Here is a 15,203-nt window from a genome sequence, read left to right on the forward strand (position 1 = left end):
TGATTGCTGATTTTGTAATTACCATCTAATGATGCCAACCCAATATATTTTGAAATAGCATTTGACTATTTATCACTGAGTATTATCAAGAATATAGTTATCGCTTAATGAGGATATTTTGTGATATGAATTTGCTATCGAAGTGACTATTTTGTTGGCAACTAAGTGATTGCTGATTTTGTAATTACCACCTAATGACAAAATCAGCAATCACTTAGTAATTACCACCTAATGACAAAATCAGCAATCACTTAGTAATTACCACCTAATGATAAAATCAGCAATCACTTAGTTACCAAACCAATATATTTCAAAATAGCATTTGACTATTTACCACCGAGTATTACCAAGAATATAGTTATCGTAACGCAGTGTAATTAATTCAACGAAGCATATTAATCGTGAAAAACATATCTGGTAAGTTCATACGAGATAAAATAATCCGCAGAAGCTGTCAGCAGCATATTCTAATGTTTGCACGCATACATCATAAGTAATTAGCGTTTATCGATATTTTTCTGCAAACATATTTCCGAATGTACGTATAATCGACGTTTGAAATAATTAGGTCTGTCTCGAGATAATTATAAATCGTGTTTGATCGAGGGTTTAAGCGATGGGCAGATTTAATGCACGTTTCTTTTCCATTCGTAATGACGGGATAACTGAAAATGACAGTTAGATTATTTAACGAAATGTTACGTCGATGTACGTGATGTTGAGAGGGCCGGTGGAAATTGCATTTGCACAGCATCGCTGTTTATGATAAAATGTCGTGTATTTTATATTTCAAGTAATTTATCAGTATTATTCATTCGGAACAAGAACGATAAATTTATATGACGAGAGTTCTGCGCTTTCGAAATGATTGATTTCTATAAATTATCACAGTATTTGAAAAAATAAACAAGTGCGAAAACGATCATCGATGAAACAAATAACGAAATATTCCTATCATCTCGATTTGTCACATCGATGTTTTTTATTTCATTTCCGACATTTATAATCGATAACATTTTCATAAATAATATATTAGATAACAGAGATTCCGTAGTTGCCGAACTCTGTCAAAATATTGTCCCTCCGTCGATTTCATTTCTTCATTTCTATTTTAAATAAATTGCTTTGCAAAACGTATTTGTCGAAAAATCTGCCAATTACGATCGATAGCACTTTCATAAATAATATCGTCGAACAGAAGAGATACCAAAACCAAATTTCCAACGTTATATTTCAATTCCGCTTCGATCCAAGCTTCCTCGTTTTTCTCATCGAATCTCATTTTCAATTTACGTCGAACAATTAGTCGCATCGCGTTGCAATTAATGAAAAAAAAATCTGGTAAGAGCCACCGAAAGGCGACCTGTGCCTTACCATTTATATGTGTTCCATCCTTGTCTAGGGGAGTGCTAAACGTCTCTCCTTTCATACTACACGCTAGATGTCGTCTGTTGCGTTCTTATATAGTAACGTAGCGGGCAAACGATCACTAGCGAGAAAGCAATTTTTCGTGAATAGCTCGAAAACGAGGGATCGAATCGAAAAGCTGCGAGGACATTTCTTACTCGCCACGATGCAACCGATCGAACGATGTAACGTTCGAGTTCGTTCGTCGTGTATGAAAAATTAGTTATATCTATATGTATACACTATATGTCTATATGTATACTTGGCTATTCAGCTTTAATTTTCAGTTCACGCATGCGAAATTATGTTCTTTCTCAATTTCTTCCCATTTTGTTCTCCTCGATCTCCGAACGTGTCTCTTAATTAGTAGATGCTCGGAATAGCTGGTGCAACTTTCTGCGACTAGCAATAACATCGAGATGGAAATTATTTTGCAAATGTACATGCGATTGGACCAGATGACCAGATGATCGGATGGCTAGGTGAGATTGTCTCGTCGAGCAGATCGATTTGTGGACGCGTGACTGGCAATTCCCAGTGAGTAATTGTTCTCTCTCAAAACAGAAAATATCGTGCGATTAACTTTGTCATACGTGTTGCAGCAGAAGTTGGTGTAACGTGCACGCACATATATATATATATAAAATATGAATATGTGGTAGATAGAAGAGGAGTTAGGCGCGTAGAAGAAATTCCTCCGCGAGCAGGCGTGCAGAAGGAATTACTTACGGCCTTTGGAAATGTTACTTACACTTACCGGAACCAGGCTCGTAGATTGGCGTGCATTCTTCGTCTTCGTCGTCGGCGGCGCAACCACTTCCGGCACCGGAAAATATGAGGTCGTCCATGACGCCTGGGAAACCGGACGCCGGCGTCTGCGGTGGAAAAGAGATATGAAAATTTATTGCGTCGTACTGAATAAAAAGGTATATTCCGTTCGAGCGTTGGACCGTTGTTTCTGCTAATATGAAGGAAGAAAATATTAAGTAAATTACGTAATCTTTGTTGAATAATCGATAACAATTTGTAAATATCTAATACCTTTAATAATAGTACTAATAATGATATTATTATTAAATAATAGTTACTTTTACTAATTACTTTTACTAATGCTATTATATATTATTTAATAATAGTATTATTATTAATACTATTATTAAATAGTACATAAATAGTATATAAAATTATTATTAAATAATATATAATAATATTAGTAAAGGTAATAATAATACTTTTAATAATAGTCTTAATAATAATATTATTGTTAAATAATAGTTACTTTTACCAATTACTTACTATTTTATTATTATTTTATTATTAAATGGTATATAGATAGTATATAAAATTGTTATTAAATAATATATAATAATATTAGTAAGAGTAATAATAATACTTTTAATAATAATCTTGATAATAATATTATTGTTAAGTAATAGTTACTTTTACTTTTATTTACTATTTTATTATTATTTTATTATTCAATAGTATATAACTAGTATGTAAAATTATTATTAAATAACATATAATAATATTAGTAAAGGTAATAATAATACTTTTAATAATAATCTTAATAATAATATTATTGTTAAATAATAGTTACTTTTACCAATTACTTACTATTTTATTATTATTTTATTATTAAATGGTATATAGATATTATATAAAATTATTATTAAATAATATATAATAATATTAGTAAGAGTAATAATAATACTTTTAATAATAGTCTTAATAATAATATTATTGTTAAGTAATAGTTACTTTTACTTTTATTTACTATTTTATTATTATTTTATTATTCAATAGTATATAAATAGTATGTAAAATTATTATTAAATAACATATAATAATATTAGTAAGAGTAATAATAATACTTTTAATAATAGTCTTAATAATAATATTATTATTAGAAGTATTAGGGTCAGGGCTAAGTTATTAATATTTCAGCTAATTAAATATTTTAACAATATTATTATTACAAGCATTAGGGTCTGGGTTAGGCTATTAATATTTTAGGTAATTAAATATTTTTAACAATATGATTATTAAAAGTATTAGGTAAAATACAGTTTCACTTTGGAAATTTAAGGCAGTTTAATTTTACTAGAACACGTGGAAGCATTATCTTCATTGTGATATTCATATTTATTAAAGCACACGGTAAAAGTTATGTACGTTGCTAGAGAGAGATTTTTATGAATCACCAATTTCTATTATCCATATCTATATTCTAATATTCATACATCTAATATAGGATTCGGTTATTACGAGTAAACCCTTCGTAAGCGTAATTAAGCCCAGGACTTCGCAACGATTTACACAAACTGATGTTACAGATCATTAATTACGATTATATAACGTACTGATGAACGCGCTATAAACGCACGACAATATCTATATATAACACTGCTAGCGAATGATTTATCAGTGAATAATACCTAGTTAAAAGACATAAACAAAATTCGAAAACAGAATATCTTTCCGTGTAAAACATAATCGTCGTTTACGATACTTTACGTAATCCTTTTAACGAAAATCGCAAGACTCGAAATTAATAGAAGATGGTACAACAACTCAATTAAATAACCAGACAAATCTTCGTCAAATTTGTTAGAAACAAATAACTATAAATCAGATGAGCAACTATATTATCCTCTGTATTTTTCTAATTTTTCTATATTCGGTTTCTCTACGTTTAATTTTCCAGGCATCCATCATCATGTGCATAATTTCCCTGACCAACGACTGCGTAAAATATCGTTGGAAATTTGATTACCTGTTGCATCCTCTGCAACGGAGCAGCACGGTCCAGCAGACTTCCTGGAGGTAATAACTGAACATCTCCTCTGGTGATAATTCTTCCATCCTTCGCCGCAGCGAGTTCCAAAATTCGAGCACCATTTACGACCAGACCGGCGATTATGCCCAAGAACGACCTCTCTACTCTGCCTTTGTTGCGATTCCATCGACCACCAACTTGAATAGTCGATTGACTATTGAACACCGTCAATTGGCGACCTGCGAGCGACAGTAAATATTGTCAGAGAATAGCCCTTTCAATTAACGATTCAATTTCCGTCGATTGGTTAGTCGTTACGCGTAAATGGTATCTAAGCACAAACAGTTGTAATTAGACCGATGATATTCATGCACATTCGTATTTGTATCGATGTAATGAAAAATATAGAATCTAGGTAGAAAATTGCTTTACCTATCGTTAGTATCTTATACACCTGTTAGATATTCTAGACAGTGGCTTATTTCCCATATTTCGCGATTATTAGGTGCTTTCTGTGTATTTTTGCATCTGCAAATTTTCCATACTATACGCGGTTTAATTATAATATCGTATACGATAGCACAATTAAGTATACATTGTTGCAAATATCGATCAACGCAGAACAGGATTTTACAATTTGTAGTTTACAATTCGCAATGTTTAATATTCAATTTAATGGGTGTAATATGAAATGAATTATGTTATTACGCTTGAAATTTTGTATTATATATATACAGATATAAAAATAATTTTCGAAAAAATTTCATAGGTTGTTATTACTTATCGATACTTTATATTCGTTAAAATCGTACACAGTAAAACGAGGCATTTTCCATTTCCATGGGGAAATTATTTTGCAGTAATAAAATTATCAAGCGAGTTACAGCTAAAATTATGAAATGTTTATCACCGTTAAATAAACTGCACACAATCTCTCGGTTAAAATCAACTTAACTTCTCGAAATTATCCGATTACCCCTCGAAACGATATTAAATTACCATTAACATATTTAATTACCACTCTGCGAAGTGATAACAAAGTATAACATATGACCCCCCTCCTCAAAAAAAAAAAAAAAATAAAAAAAAAAAGAAAGGAAAATGCTACTTTGTACGCGCTGGTGAGTACCAAAGGGATAATTTATTCTGTTTCATTGGCTGACAAATGTTTTCGTTTGACCACTTATCAGGCGAACAGAAGCCTCTGAGTCTGGCATGGACTATTGACTTGTCCACTTGGTCAAATAGCGTGTCTTATAATTAAAATTAGATGGAGGCGATCTTCTCGTATCCCCTACTCTTTCGCCAGGGTTTGCTTCCAGACCTTTCCCTTTGAACGGTCTAAATTTGGTTGGTTTTAAGAACAGGCTAACATGTCACGTGTGCAACTCTTTAGGGTTCGATTCGTCCTTCGAAGACGACACACACGCTGCTTCCACTATCGGCGGCAGATTTATGATAAGAATAGCTTCCGTGATAGATTCTATTACGCAAGTTAGAAAACTGTCTACGACGAGGCTGACAGTGTAATCCGTCTATCTATATATATATATATATATGTATACATATAAATATATTCATGTTAGCAGAAATGGAAGTTCGAGGTTTCAAACGTATGCGATAAAAAGAACTACAAATTGGCATTTTTAAAGGATGTCATGTTACCACGAGCGAAATGTCACCCTAGTTGTTTCTTATCCACCTTATTGGAAGCCTTCTTCTTTTTTGAACGTTCAGTATGAATCGATTTTTATTGATTTTTCTAATTTCTTCTACGCTACTCGCTGGCTATGAATAAATACAATTATTTGAATAAAATATAATTGCAATTGATTCGATAGAGCGAAAAATACGAGCTTTGCAAAGATAGATGACATGACGTCAATATATCTTATATAGAACCAATTAATAATTAATGTTATGGTTGTAAATACTTTGGTTCAGAAGGCTGACAGAAATACCTACCCAACTCAAGAACCATAAATAAAATACATTGGTATTGAAGCAAGAACATGTAATTAGCCTAATCACCTCAAAATATCCTAATGAAGTGAAAAATTGCCCGCTTACAAAAAATATGACTCAACAATATGACTTACGTCCTTCTTAAGGACGTTTCGTAAATCCCATTAGGCGGAAAGCAACAAAATTGTAAACAGCACTGCGACGGTGTCGTTAACGAGGCGATAACGTTGCAACGAAATTCGTGTCGGATGAAATTTCATCCGAGACAATTTTCGAGCAGCAAGTGGCCGACTGACGGTTTCGCTCACAAGCGAAGCGAATTCGTACGTTCATCTCAGATATGTATATTAACAGGAGACACGGATCAGGCCAGCATAGTCGTCTCAGAGGTCCCCATGCTCGTCAACCTCGAACCGTGACGATAAAGTCGATCGGCAGAAGATCGATAATGCGGCTATTTTTTTATTAGGCGACTAGAAACCGAGGACTTGGCACGCGATCGGACACGTTCGAGTAGCTTCACCCACGTGACCAGCCATAGGCGAGTTAAATACCACTTTGTAATAGGAAAGCAACAAACCGAGCGAGCTTTCTCGCCATCGAGCTTGCTCAGCTGGAGGACATCGAGGGCTATTATCCTTCGACTATGGATAATAATTTTCGGCTGTCCCGAGAAAAAATGAGCCTGGCTGACAGCCTTACCAGGGTCGCAGAATCTGCCAAGAGGATCACTCTGGTGCCGTTTTAGGCAGTGCGGCAATGGCCTCTTCGACTGTCCTGCCCTTCCGCTCGCCTTTTTGCTTCTGTATGCTTCTTTATATCAATTGGAAATATTTTAGTTAAGAGTGGAGACGTCCTTTTGGCGGGCGGGGGGTAGGAAATGATTTTCAATGATATTTGACGCTCGGTGTGTTCAAATATAAAGTAGATACTTGGTTGTACCCTTTGGATATAAGGCGCGTGCGAACGATAAATTTGAAACATTGTTTGCGTGATATATTTGCGATTGACGATAGTTGGTTCCGTGGATAATGTCGATTTTGGTTAATATTGATTTAATTCATTGGTGAAGCTAAGAGATAAATAATTTATGAGATCATCTAAATAATTTATAACAAATTACATATTCTTTTTCCAATTTTTCTTGCTGATCTATCCTCGTCTGTAATGATCCGCGATGTTGACAGTATTTATGTAATTATACTTCGCAGCTGATGCTAATTTATTTACATTTAGTGTAACTAATTATACACGCGAATTAGAAAAGTTTCACGTAGACGATTTCTTTAAAATTATTTCATTTTTAAATATCGCCTAAATCGTCGACAGCTTCTATTATCATCTGCAGAATTATTCTAATTCTTTTGTCATCGTGAACAGTGCCTATATATAAATTATTACATGGGCAATCTTTGTCTTATTAAAATATAGCTTTCGCTAGCTATTCGCAGCTGGTAAATTAGGAAGCTTTCAAATAAGAAATGGAAACGTTTCGATCTGGCATTTTGTACGTATAACCGATGCGTATTGCGATTAAGTGAATTCCAAGCTTCTCGTGGATCTTTTATACGTGACGTCAATCGAGTTGACGTCATTACTATACTATACTGTGACTTCATATCCACTGTGCGTCAGATAAAGCGGACATTATACTGTGTTTATGGCAGCACGCTTGTATTCTGACGTATATTTAGTATATCATTGAAACTTCCGCCAGTTCTTTTTCCATTCTTGTAAAATGTACATTTTATCAAACATATCTATATACATCGGAATAATATTCGCCAGAGCGTTAAACTGTCATACAAAAGGAGACTTTCCTGGCGTCGACGAAATTTCAACAAACTTTTTACGCGCCTAATATACTCGTATAAAAAGTTTCTATGTACGTTCGAACACATTTACGAGCTACTACGTAAACACAAAAAAAGGCGCGCGTCAGCTAAACTGAAGAGGTGTTCTCTGAGTGACTCACGCGGAACTCGACTCTGGTTCTGCGACACATTTTTTCTGCCCACTCGGCTGGCACTTGTCGACCAAGCATAGTGAGTCTATCAGCGTAGTATAAAAATACAGTTGGTTGGTCTCAGCCTAAGTAACACACACATATATACGTATATATAGATGCATAGAAAGGAACGCACGTGCCAGCACGCGTCTCGCAAGCATATCGTCAATACTATACTCGGCTTCCTCAATGACTTTTTGTCAATAACAATGACAAGAAGAAGTTGGTGGAGCGACAGATGCTTCCCCGAAGAAGATAATCGTGTCACTCACACCGCATTCCGATTTGAAGAAGTCCAATAAACTGTATCACTTTATTAGGAGAGCAGAAGGTTCGTGAGTGAGTTCGGGTTCCCTGTCCGACTTAATCGTGAGATTTTAGGCAACCAGACCTCGTTCGTCGGAATCCATGACCCCTCCAAATCCTCGTCGACCAATAGGAAACGACTCGTGAGTCTTCCACTTGAGTCTTTTTCTTCAGTTTCTTTAAATACAGTGTTTTGAGTGGATCGCAGATTTTATTTATGTATAGATGAGAAATTCGAAGGTGTAAAAATAATGCAGAATATTCAACGTAAGATACGTACTCGCGTTATTACTTTAATATTTGTGTAATTATTTGGAACGTAGTTAGATGCTACGAATGTGAGTTGTTTAGTTATATTTTTGGAGACATTAAATTGCATAAATATCATAATTGCATAAATATTTGATTCTTGTAATATATTGACATTCACCTTGATAATTCATTTTATTGATACAATTAGAATTATTACATTCTATTCGAGCATTACGATAAAATAATTTCTAAATTATATATTTTCCAAGAGCATAATTTGTAAACTATAAATCTCCATTGTACAAACAATTTATATATGCGGTTATACGCTACAAATATTATTACCACGCGTATAATTTCTCAAATAGAAATTATACTGTTTTATTCGATATACTCTGCTTCTTATCATGGCGAATGAATTAAAATAATTCCCCACCACTTTTCCCTATTTAATATACAACCCGTCTCTTTATAGATACATGTAGAAACTTATCGACAAGACCATCATGTTTTTAATGAAAATGACGTTCGACTTGCCGATCGTAGAGAATTTTATTTTAAACAGGCCTGGATGCGTTGCTGGTTAGATCGCTGGCGTAAGAATTTCGTTCGTTTAACCGTTTAACGTTTCGTGGCAATTAGCTCTTGTACGACATAATCTAAATTAATAAGTAAACTGACAGGCAAGTATGGCGAACGTGGAGGTGGTGGACCTGAAAAGTGGGTTAAGAAGTTGCCTTCGGACGCTTAGATAAGTGGCGCATTCGGTTAAAATGGATCAGGAGAGAAGAACCCGAAGGTGGATCGGGTTGCCTAATATTTGGCTTCGCCTTGGAATTCCTAAATCGACGTCCGGCAGCGATGGCGTCCGCTTTTCGAGCGTAAAGCGGACGTCCGGCAGCGATGGCGTCCGCTTTTCGAGCGTAAAGCGACGCGACGCACGTTGCAGTCGCGAGCAAATTTTATTTGAAATAAACGCGGGAAAATGAGAATGTTTGAAACAAGCTATTTCATTATTTTTATCTTGTTGCAATACTATACCAATGGCTTACCGTTGGTAACGTACGAGAAGAACATATTTATTGCGTTACTCGTACGTTTTTGGATTATGATAATGCACAGTGTGAGTCTAATAATACTGCATCGGTTCATAAAATATGCAAGAGAAAACAGATTTTCCGTTTCGATTAACTTCTGCGAATAAAATAACGAATAATTTGCATCTTAATATCAATCTGAATTTTAAATATTTCTTGTATTATATTTATTTATTATAGTTAGTGGATGCTGTATCTAACAGATGAATAGAAGTAATCAAAAAATAAAGAGAACAGCGGATAGAACGAAAAGGTAGCGAAACTAACATCGAGTTTATATTTGTTCACAACAAAAGACACGCTTCGAAAAGAAAATTTCATTTTTTTCGCCACTTCGACGGAAGAACTTAAACGAAAGATTTCGTCGGTTTTTCTTTGAATACGATGAAAAATCGAAACATATCGTTGGCAATCTAATTGTCCGCTTACGGGTAATCGGAATGCCACGATTCGGTTTCTGGCCGATCGGCAGGAAACGGTAAACGCGCGTGTGTTCGATTTAATTCCACGCGACGTTTATCGTGCGAAACAGGCGAACGATCGAAATGGAAACGCGGCGGCCATCGGACATCGGTCCCACGGACTCGGTTTGGGAACTGTTTGCTTTCACAACGATTTTACGGTGGGAACAAGGAATGCCATGGCGCGTACGCTTGGGTATGGGAAACATCGATGATTCCCAGGCGATGGGAGCGCGACGTTTCGTACGTACGAAACGTGAACAGGACATGTAAACGCACTTTAACGTGCGCTCTCTAACCAGTTTAGCGCGACATGAGTCGCTTCTTGCTTATTTAACGCTAACGTTACCAGGTCCGGTGGAATGACCAGTTTCAAAATTTCATTTAAAATCATCGTCTGATTTTACCGTAAATTCTCACCTTAACAAAAATTCAGAAATTGATTAGTCAAATAATATATAGGGTGGTTGGTAACTGGTGGTAGAAGCGAAAAGGGGGTGATTGTATGTGAAAAAAAGTCGGAAATATAGAATAAAAATTTTTTCTTTAATTTTTCCATCGAGACAACGATCTACAGTGAGATCCGTTATAACGAGACGCGATAAAGTGCACGCGAATCGAGCGAAAATTCAAAGTCGATTTTCTCGAAAACAAAGCCATAATGGCCAAGCCATAAACAAAATATAATGTTAGTAATTTGTTTTCATCAAAGAATCTTCTTCCAACCTTCTCGAGCACTTTTTATCCTCGAACTACTTGACGAAGTTTCTGAATTATCGAACGATAATCTTAAATAAAGAGCCACTTGGACTGCCCTTACGCAATCTACCAGCCAAGCAAGCAATTGAGGAGCGTGAGAATATTAACAAAACTTTGATGCGATACGCAGCACGTGCTGTGCCATTATGATTACGCATGGTCAAGCAAACAGGCTGCAAAGGGGGTCTGAATAATGCAAGAATCGTGTGAGAGCCGTGGGTACGTGAGCTTCGTACGGCAAAAATCATTTTACGCAGGAGAGAATGACCGTGAACAAGGATCTGTGTACTGTGAACGAAGCTACGATGGAATGTTGTTACTATGTCATACACCTACGGCCTATATATCTATATAATGCTATCCATGTTTATTTTTAATAATAATTTTCAAAGTTTGATATAATTGTCTGCTATAAGATTTTCAGATTAATATTTCCATGAAATATTCGTAGACCAATGGTCCGCTATTTGTTAGCAAAAATTTCGCAACGTCGAATATTCAGTGTATAATATATAAAGTGATATTAATAAAAATTAATTTTATCAAAATATTATTCTATCGCATTTAAAAAATGATTTCATTATCCTTTGTCACTTTTGTCTTTTTGTTGCGAAGTAGAACATATGCTTATCGTAGAAGTATGTTTCTTATGCCACGAAGCGTTATAAATCTTCATTTCGAGTAATAATTACGAACGAAATAAAGTGGAATTTTATCTAAGATACTTTATCGTTGTTACTTCATTATTTTTACTTCTTTTCTATGATATAGAACTCTTGTGTAGAAATGTTTTTCTTGTAGTTTGAGGCAACATAAATCTTTATCTCGAGTATCAATTAAGAACGAAGCAAAGTTGAATTCGATGTAAGAAGTTTAGCTATTTATCATTTAATAATTTCACGACGAGTATGTTTCATCTCTTAGTTGTTTTCATAGTTTCGTATCAATATTGATAAAACGTAATAGCATAATCTAAATAGCTAATAGCATTTATCTGTCGAGTTTATCGTCTTCTTATAGAATTAAATTAAATTTTACAGGTATTGAGAGCTTTGAAAACTTTAAATTACGATATCGATCCTATCTCAATTTTAATTCCAAATGAAAATTTAATTCTAAGTAATCAATTAATTCTAATTAACGTTTCTGTATGAGACTTTAGAATTTTCGATTTAAAATACCTTTGATAGGTGTAAATATGTTTAACAAGTAGCATAAAAATTATCATGAAAAAGTAGCATTCCGTTTGACTGAAAATTATGTTTGCGTATATATATCGTAACAAAATTGCATTTCCTCTGATTGACACAAAGTTTGTATTACATAAATATAAATATAGCTCGTTAAAAAATATATCGAGCGGAATAAAGTTTGTATTCACGCGGAGTTATCAATGAAGTAGTAGTAGTAGTAGTAGTAGTAGTGGTAGTAGTAGTAGTAGTAGTAGTAGTATTAATTCTAATTAACGTTTCTCTATGAGACTTTAAAATTTTCGATTTAAAATACCTTTGAAAGGTGTAAATATGTTTAACAAGTTGCATAAAAATTATCATGAAAAAGTAGCATTTCGTTTGACTGAAAATTACGCTTGCTTATATATATCGTAACAAAATTGCATTTCCTCTGATTGACACAAAGTTTGTATTACATAAATATAAATATAGCTCGTTAAAAAATATATCGAGCGGAATAAAGTTTGTATTCACGCGGAGTTATCAATGTAGTAGTAGTAGTAGTAGTAGTAGTAGTAGTAGTAGTAGTAGTAGTAGTAGTAGTATTAATTCTAATTAACGTTTCTGTATGAGACTTTAGAATTTTCGATTTAAAATACCTTTGAAAGGTGTAAATATGTTTAACAAGTAGCATAAAAATTATCATGAAAAAGTAGCATTCCGTTTGACTGAAAATTATGTTTGCGTATATATATCGTAACAAAATTGCATTTCCTCTGATTGACACAAAGTTTGTATTACATAAATATAAATATAGCTCGTTAAAAAATATATCGAGCGGAATAAAGTTTGTATTCACGCGGAGTTATCAATGAAGTAGTAGTAGTAGTAGTATGCGGTGGGCGATGACTATAGAAGTAAATGGGCGGAGAAAACCCGTTAATACCGCTATAGTAGCAGGTAGTAGGCTCGTCTGGTAGGTTCAGAACAACCTTGAGATTTCAAGGCCGTTCCTAGTACGAGCTCCACTGGTTTAGGAGAACTACCACTTCAACATGTTCGCCGGATGCTTCTAAACACATCGCTTAGATCAACCCTAACCTTCTTTACGTTTTATACGTATCGCTTACCTATGCCAATGTCTATAGATCTCTACGTACTGTGTCTTTATTATCCTTTTGCTGAAATACAATTTTTTATTTCCACTTTCGTTTACGTATTTATATTTATTAATTTATTAACTTATGATATTTGTCATGGTGGTTGGCATTTGAGTTGCAGCTTCAATTACTCCATCTCCCCATTGTCTTGTTTATGCGGCTTTCATACTGATTTCTTGAGTATATTAATTTAGCGACGAATTATTTTCAATGATACGAGAAACTGAAATTAGTGAAAATATTCTGAAGAGCTTTTAATTGACGGTGTAAAAGAGGGTTTCAGATTTCTTGAATGGATTAAGAAAAAGGCGATTAACATAATTTAATAATAATAATTGATCCACGTAAGTTCATACTTTGACGAACATAACTGAAGAAACAGAACTGCAGTAAAAATTTGTTTCTCTTATTTAAGTTCTACATTTTGACGAGTCTTATGTTAACACATATTTTGAGCATATTGTATGTTCTTTTGTTATGTGTTGTGTATTGTATGTTATATTTTGTGTGTTATGTGATGTATGTTAATGTCGTATCCTAATAACAGTTTACGTATCCCAATACTCGGACTTAATCGAGTTGTAATCTGAGAAGACGATGGCAAAGTGTGGATAGCCACCTAATAAAACGGCCATAAAACCGAAATTAGATTCAGGTTGGCAAGGCGTTCCTTCTGTCCGGCACATTTCAAAAACGTGAGAAGCGTATACAGAGCCGCACACTCCAACAGTTCGAGCATTCGATACGTATAGAATCGCCACTTTCCCATGCCACGTTTTCTCATGGCTTTGCTACAAAAAATAATGAGATTTCGGCGGCTCGTCGAGCCGCTGCTGTGAGAACCAACCCGTGAGAAGATGTTGAACTTGAGGCTGAATTTGGTGATTCTTGTATCAGGTGACTATCAAAGGGATGCAAGTCGTCCTACGACATCGTTAGCGAGTCTTCTCCCAGCTGATCTAAACGTCCATCAATGACGTTGCTGCGAGAAGGTGGCGCGGGTAGAATACGACGATGTAAACTAAAAATTATAATGAAGAGTAATATAAATGACATTTAGCGGTTTGTTTCCCTTATACTTGCAGCAAAACTATCATCTACTTTATAAAAGACAGTTGAATCGTTTGATTATTCTCTTCGGTATATCGGTTCTTGCTTTTCATAAACCGAGTTGATTATTTTCGCCAATGCATCCCCATTTGTGTGCTCTGCTGCGTCTGTCGGCTGTTCCTTCAATCGTTTCGTGTACTTTGCTTTATTACTTTTTGCCAATTTTCAAGCTTCTAACAACAATACCTTTGTCCACAACGAATCGTTAATTTTCTATCGAATAAAAATCTAATCTTTCCTCGTTCTGCTTAACCTTTTTCGCAAGGTTTACGATAGCAGCACGCGCGTTGCTTCGTTTTAATCACGCACCTCGTGAGGGACTTTTTAAACAAAATCCCGCGGTTGACTGGCTAAAATCTTCCTCGAGGATGGAGCGGCGTGTTGGCAGGTCGATGGAGCGAGGAAAGCGCGCAAGGGGTAAATCGGTAGGGCGTTCGTCGACCAGCTTGGCTTCTCTGGTCTCCTAGTCGATCTGGGAATCTGTTTCCCCTGAAGTCGCTCGAATTCCCACGATCATGGGAACAGCGTTTCTCGGTTGGCCGGCAACTCCCTGGGAACGGTGTCCCGTGGGAAGTTCCCTAGCGTCGAGATCGTGCGAGACGACGAAGAAGAAACGACGCGCGCCCAACTCTTTTCCAGACCTGAACGCCTACTACCGAAGCAGATCGGTCCGCTGCTTCCAGGGACGAACTTGTCTCACGCTTTCGACCAGCTAGCCTGTGGGAAT

General features: G+C 35.2%; 1 protein-coding gene, 1 long non-coding RNA gene and 1 other non-coding gene across 7 annotated transcripts in view; 1 reads left to right on the forward strand and 2 right to left on the reverse strand.

Annotated features, from left to right (window-relative positions):
• Nucleotides 1–15,203, reverse strand: part of LOC117239049 (neurexin-3-like) — a 308,456-nt gene that overhangs the window by 15,354 nt on the left and 277,899 nt on the right. For 4 of the 5 annotated variants that reach the window (XM_033504318.1, XM_033504315.1, XM_033504316.1 and 1 more), the window contains 2 exons: nt 4,184–4,425; nt 2,159–2,282 (listed from right to left, as the gene is read on the reverse strand). In XM_033504318.1, coding sequence (XP_033360209.1) covers nt 2,159–2,282; nt 4,184–4,425 — 366 coding nt within the window. The remainder of the gene's footprint in view (nt 1–2,158; nt 2,283–4,183; nt 4,426–15,203) is intronic. The other variant, XM_033504317.1, reaches the window with a different exon arrangement.
• Nucleotides 1,331–1,436, reverse strand: LOC117239196. Its single transcript, XR_004494384.1, has one exon. It is a non-coding gene; the product is annotated as a U6atac minor spliceosomal RNA (small nuclear RNA).
• LOC117239051 lies at nt 1,718–4,185 on the forward strand. The gene is made up of 3 exons (XR_004494338.1): nt 1,718–1,944; nt 2,070–2,333; nt 4,115–4,185. It is a non-coding gene; the product is annotated as an uncharacterized LOC117239051 (long non-coding RNA).

This window comes from Bombus vosnesenskii, unplaced genomic scaffold, assembly GCF_011952255.1.
Source record: "Bombus vosnesenskii isolate JDL3184/JDL3185 unplaced genomic scaffold, Bvos_JDL3184-5_v1.1 scf7180000013883, whole genome shotgun sequence".
Classification (NCBI taxonomy): domain Eukaryota; kingdom Metazoa; phylum Arthropoda; class Insecta; order Hymenoptera; family Apidae; genus Bombus; species Bombus vosnesenskii.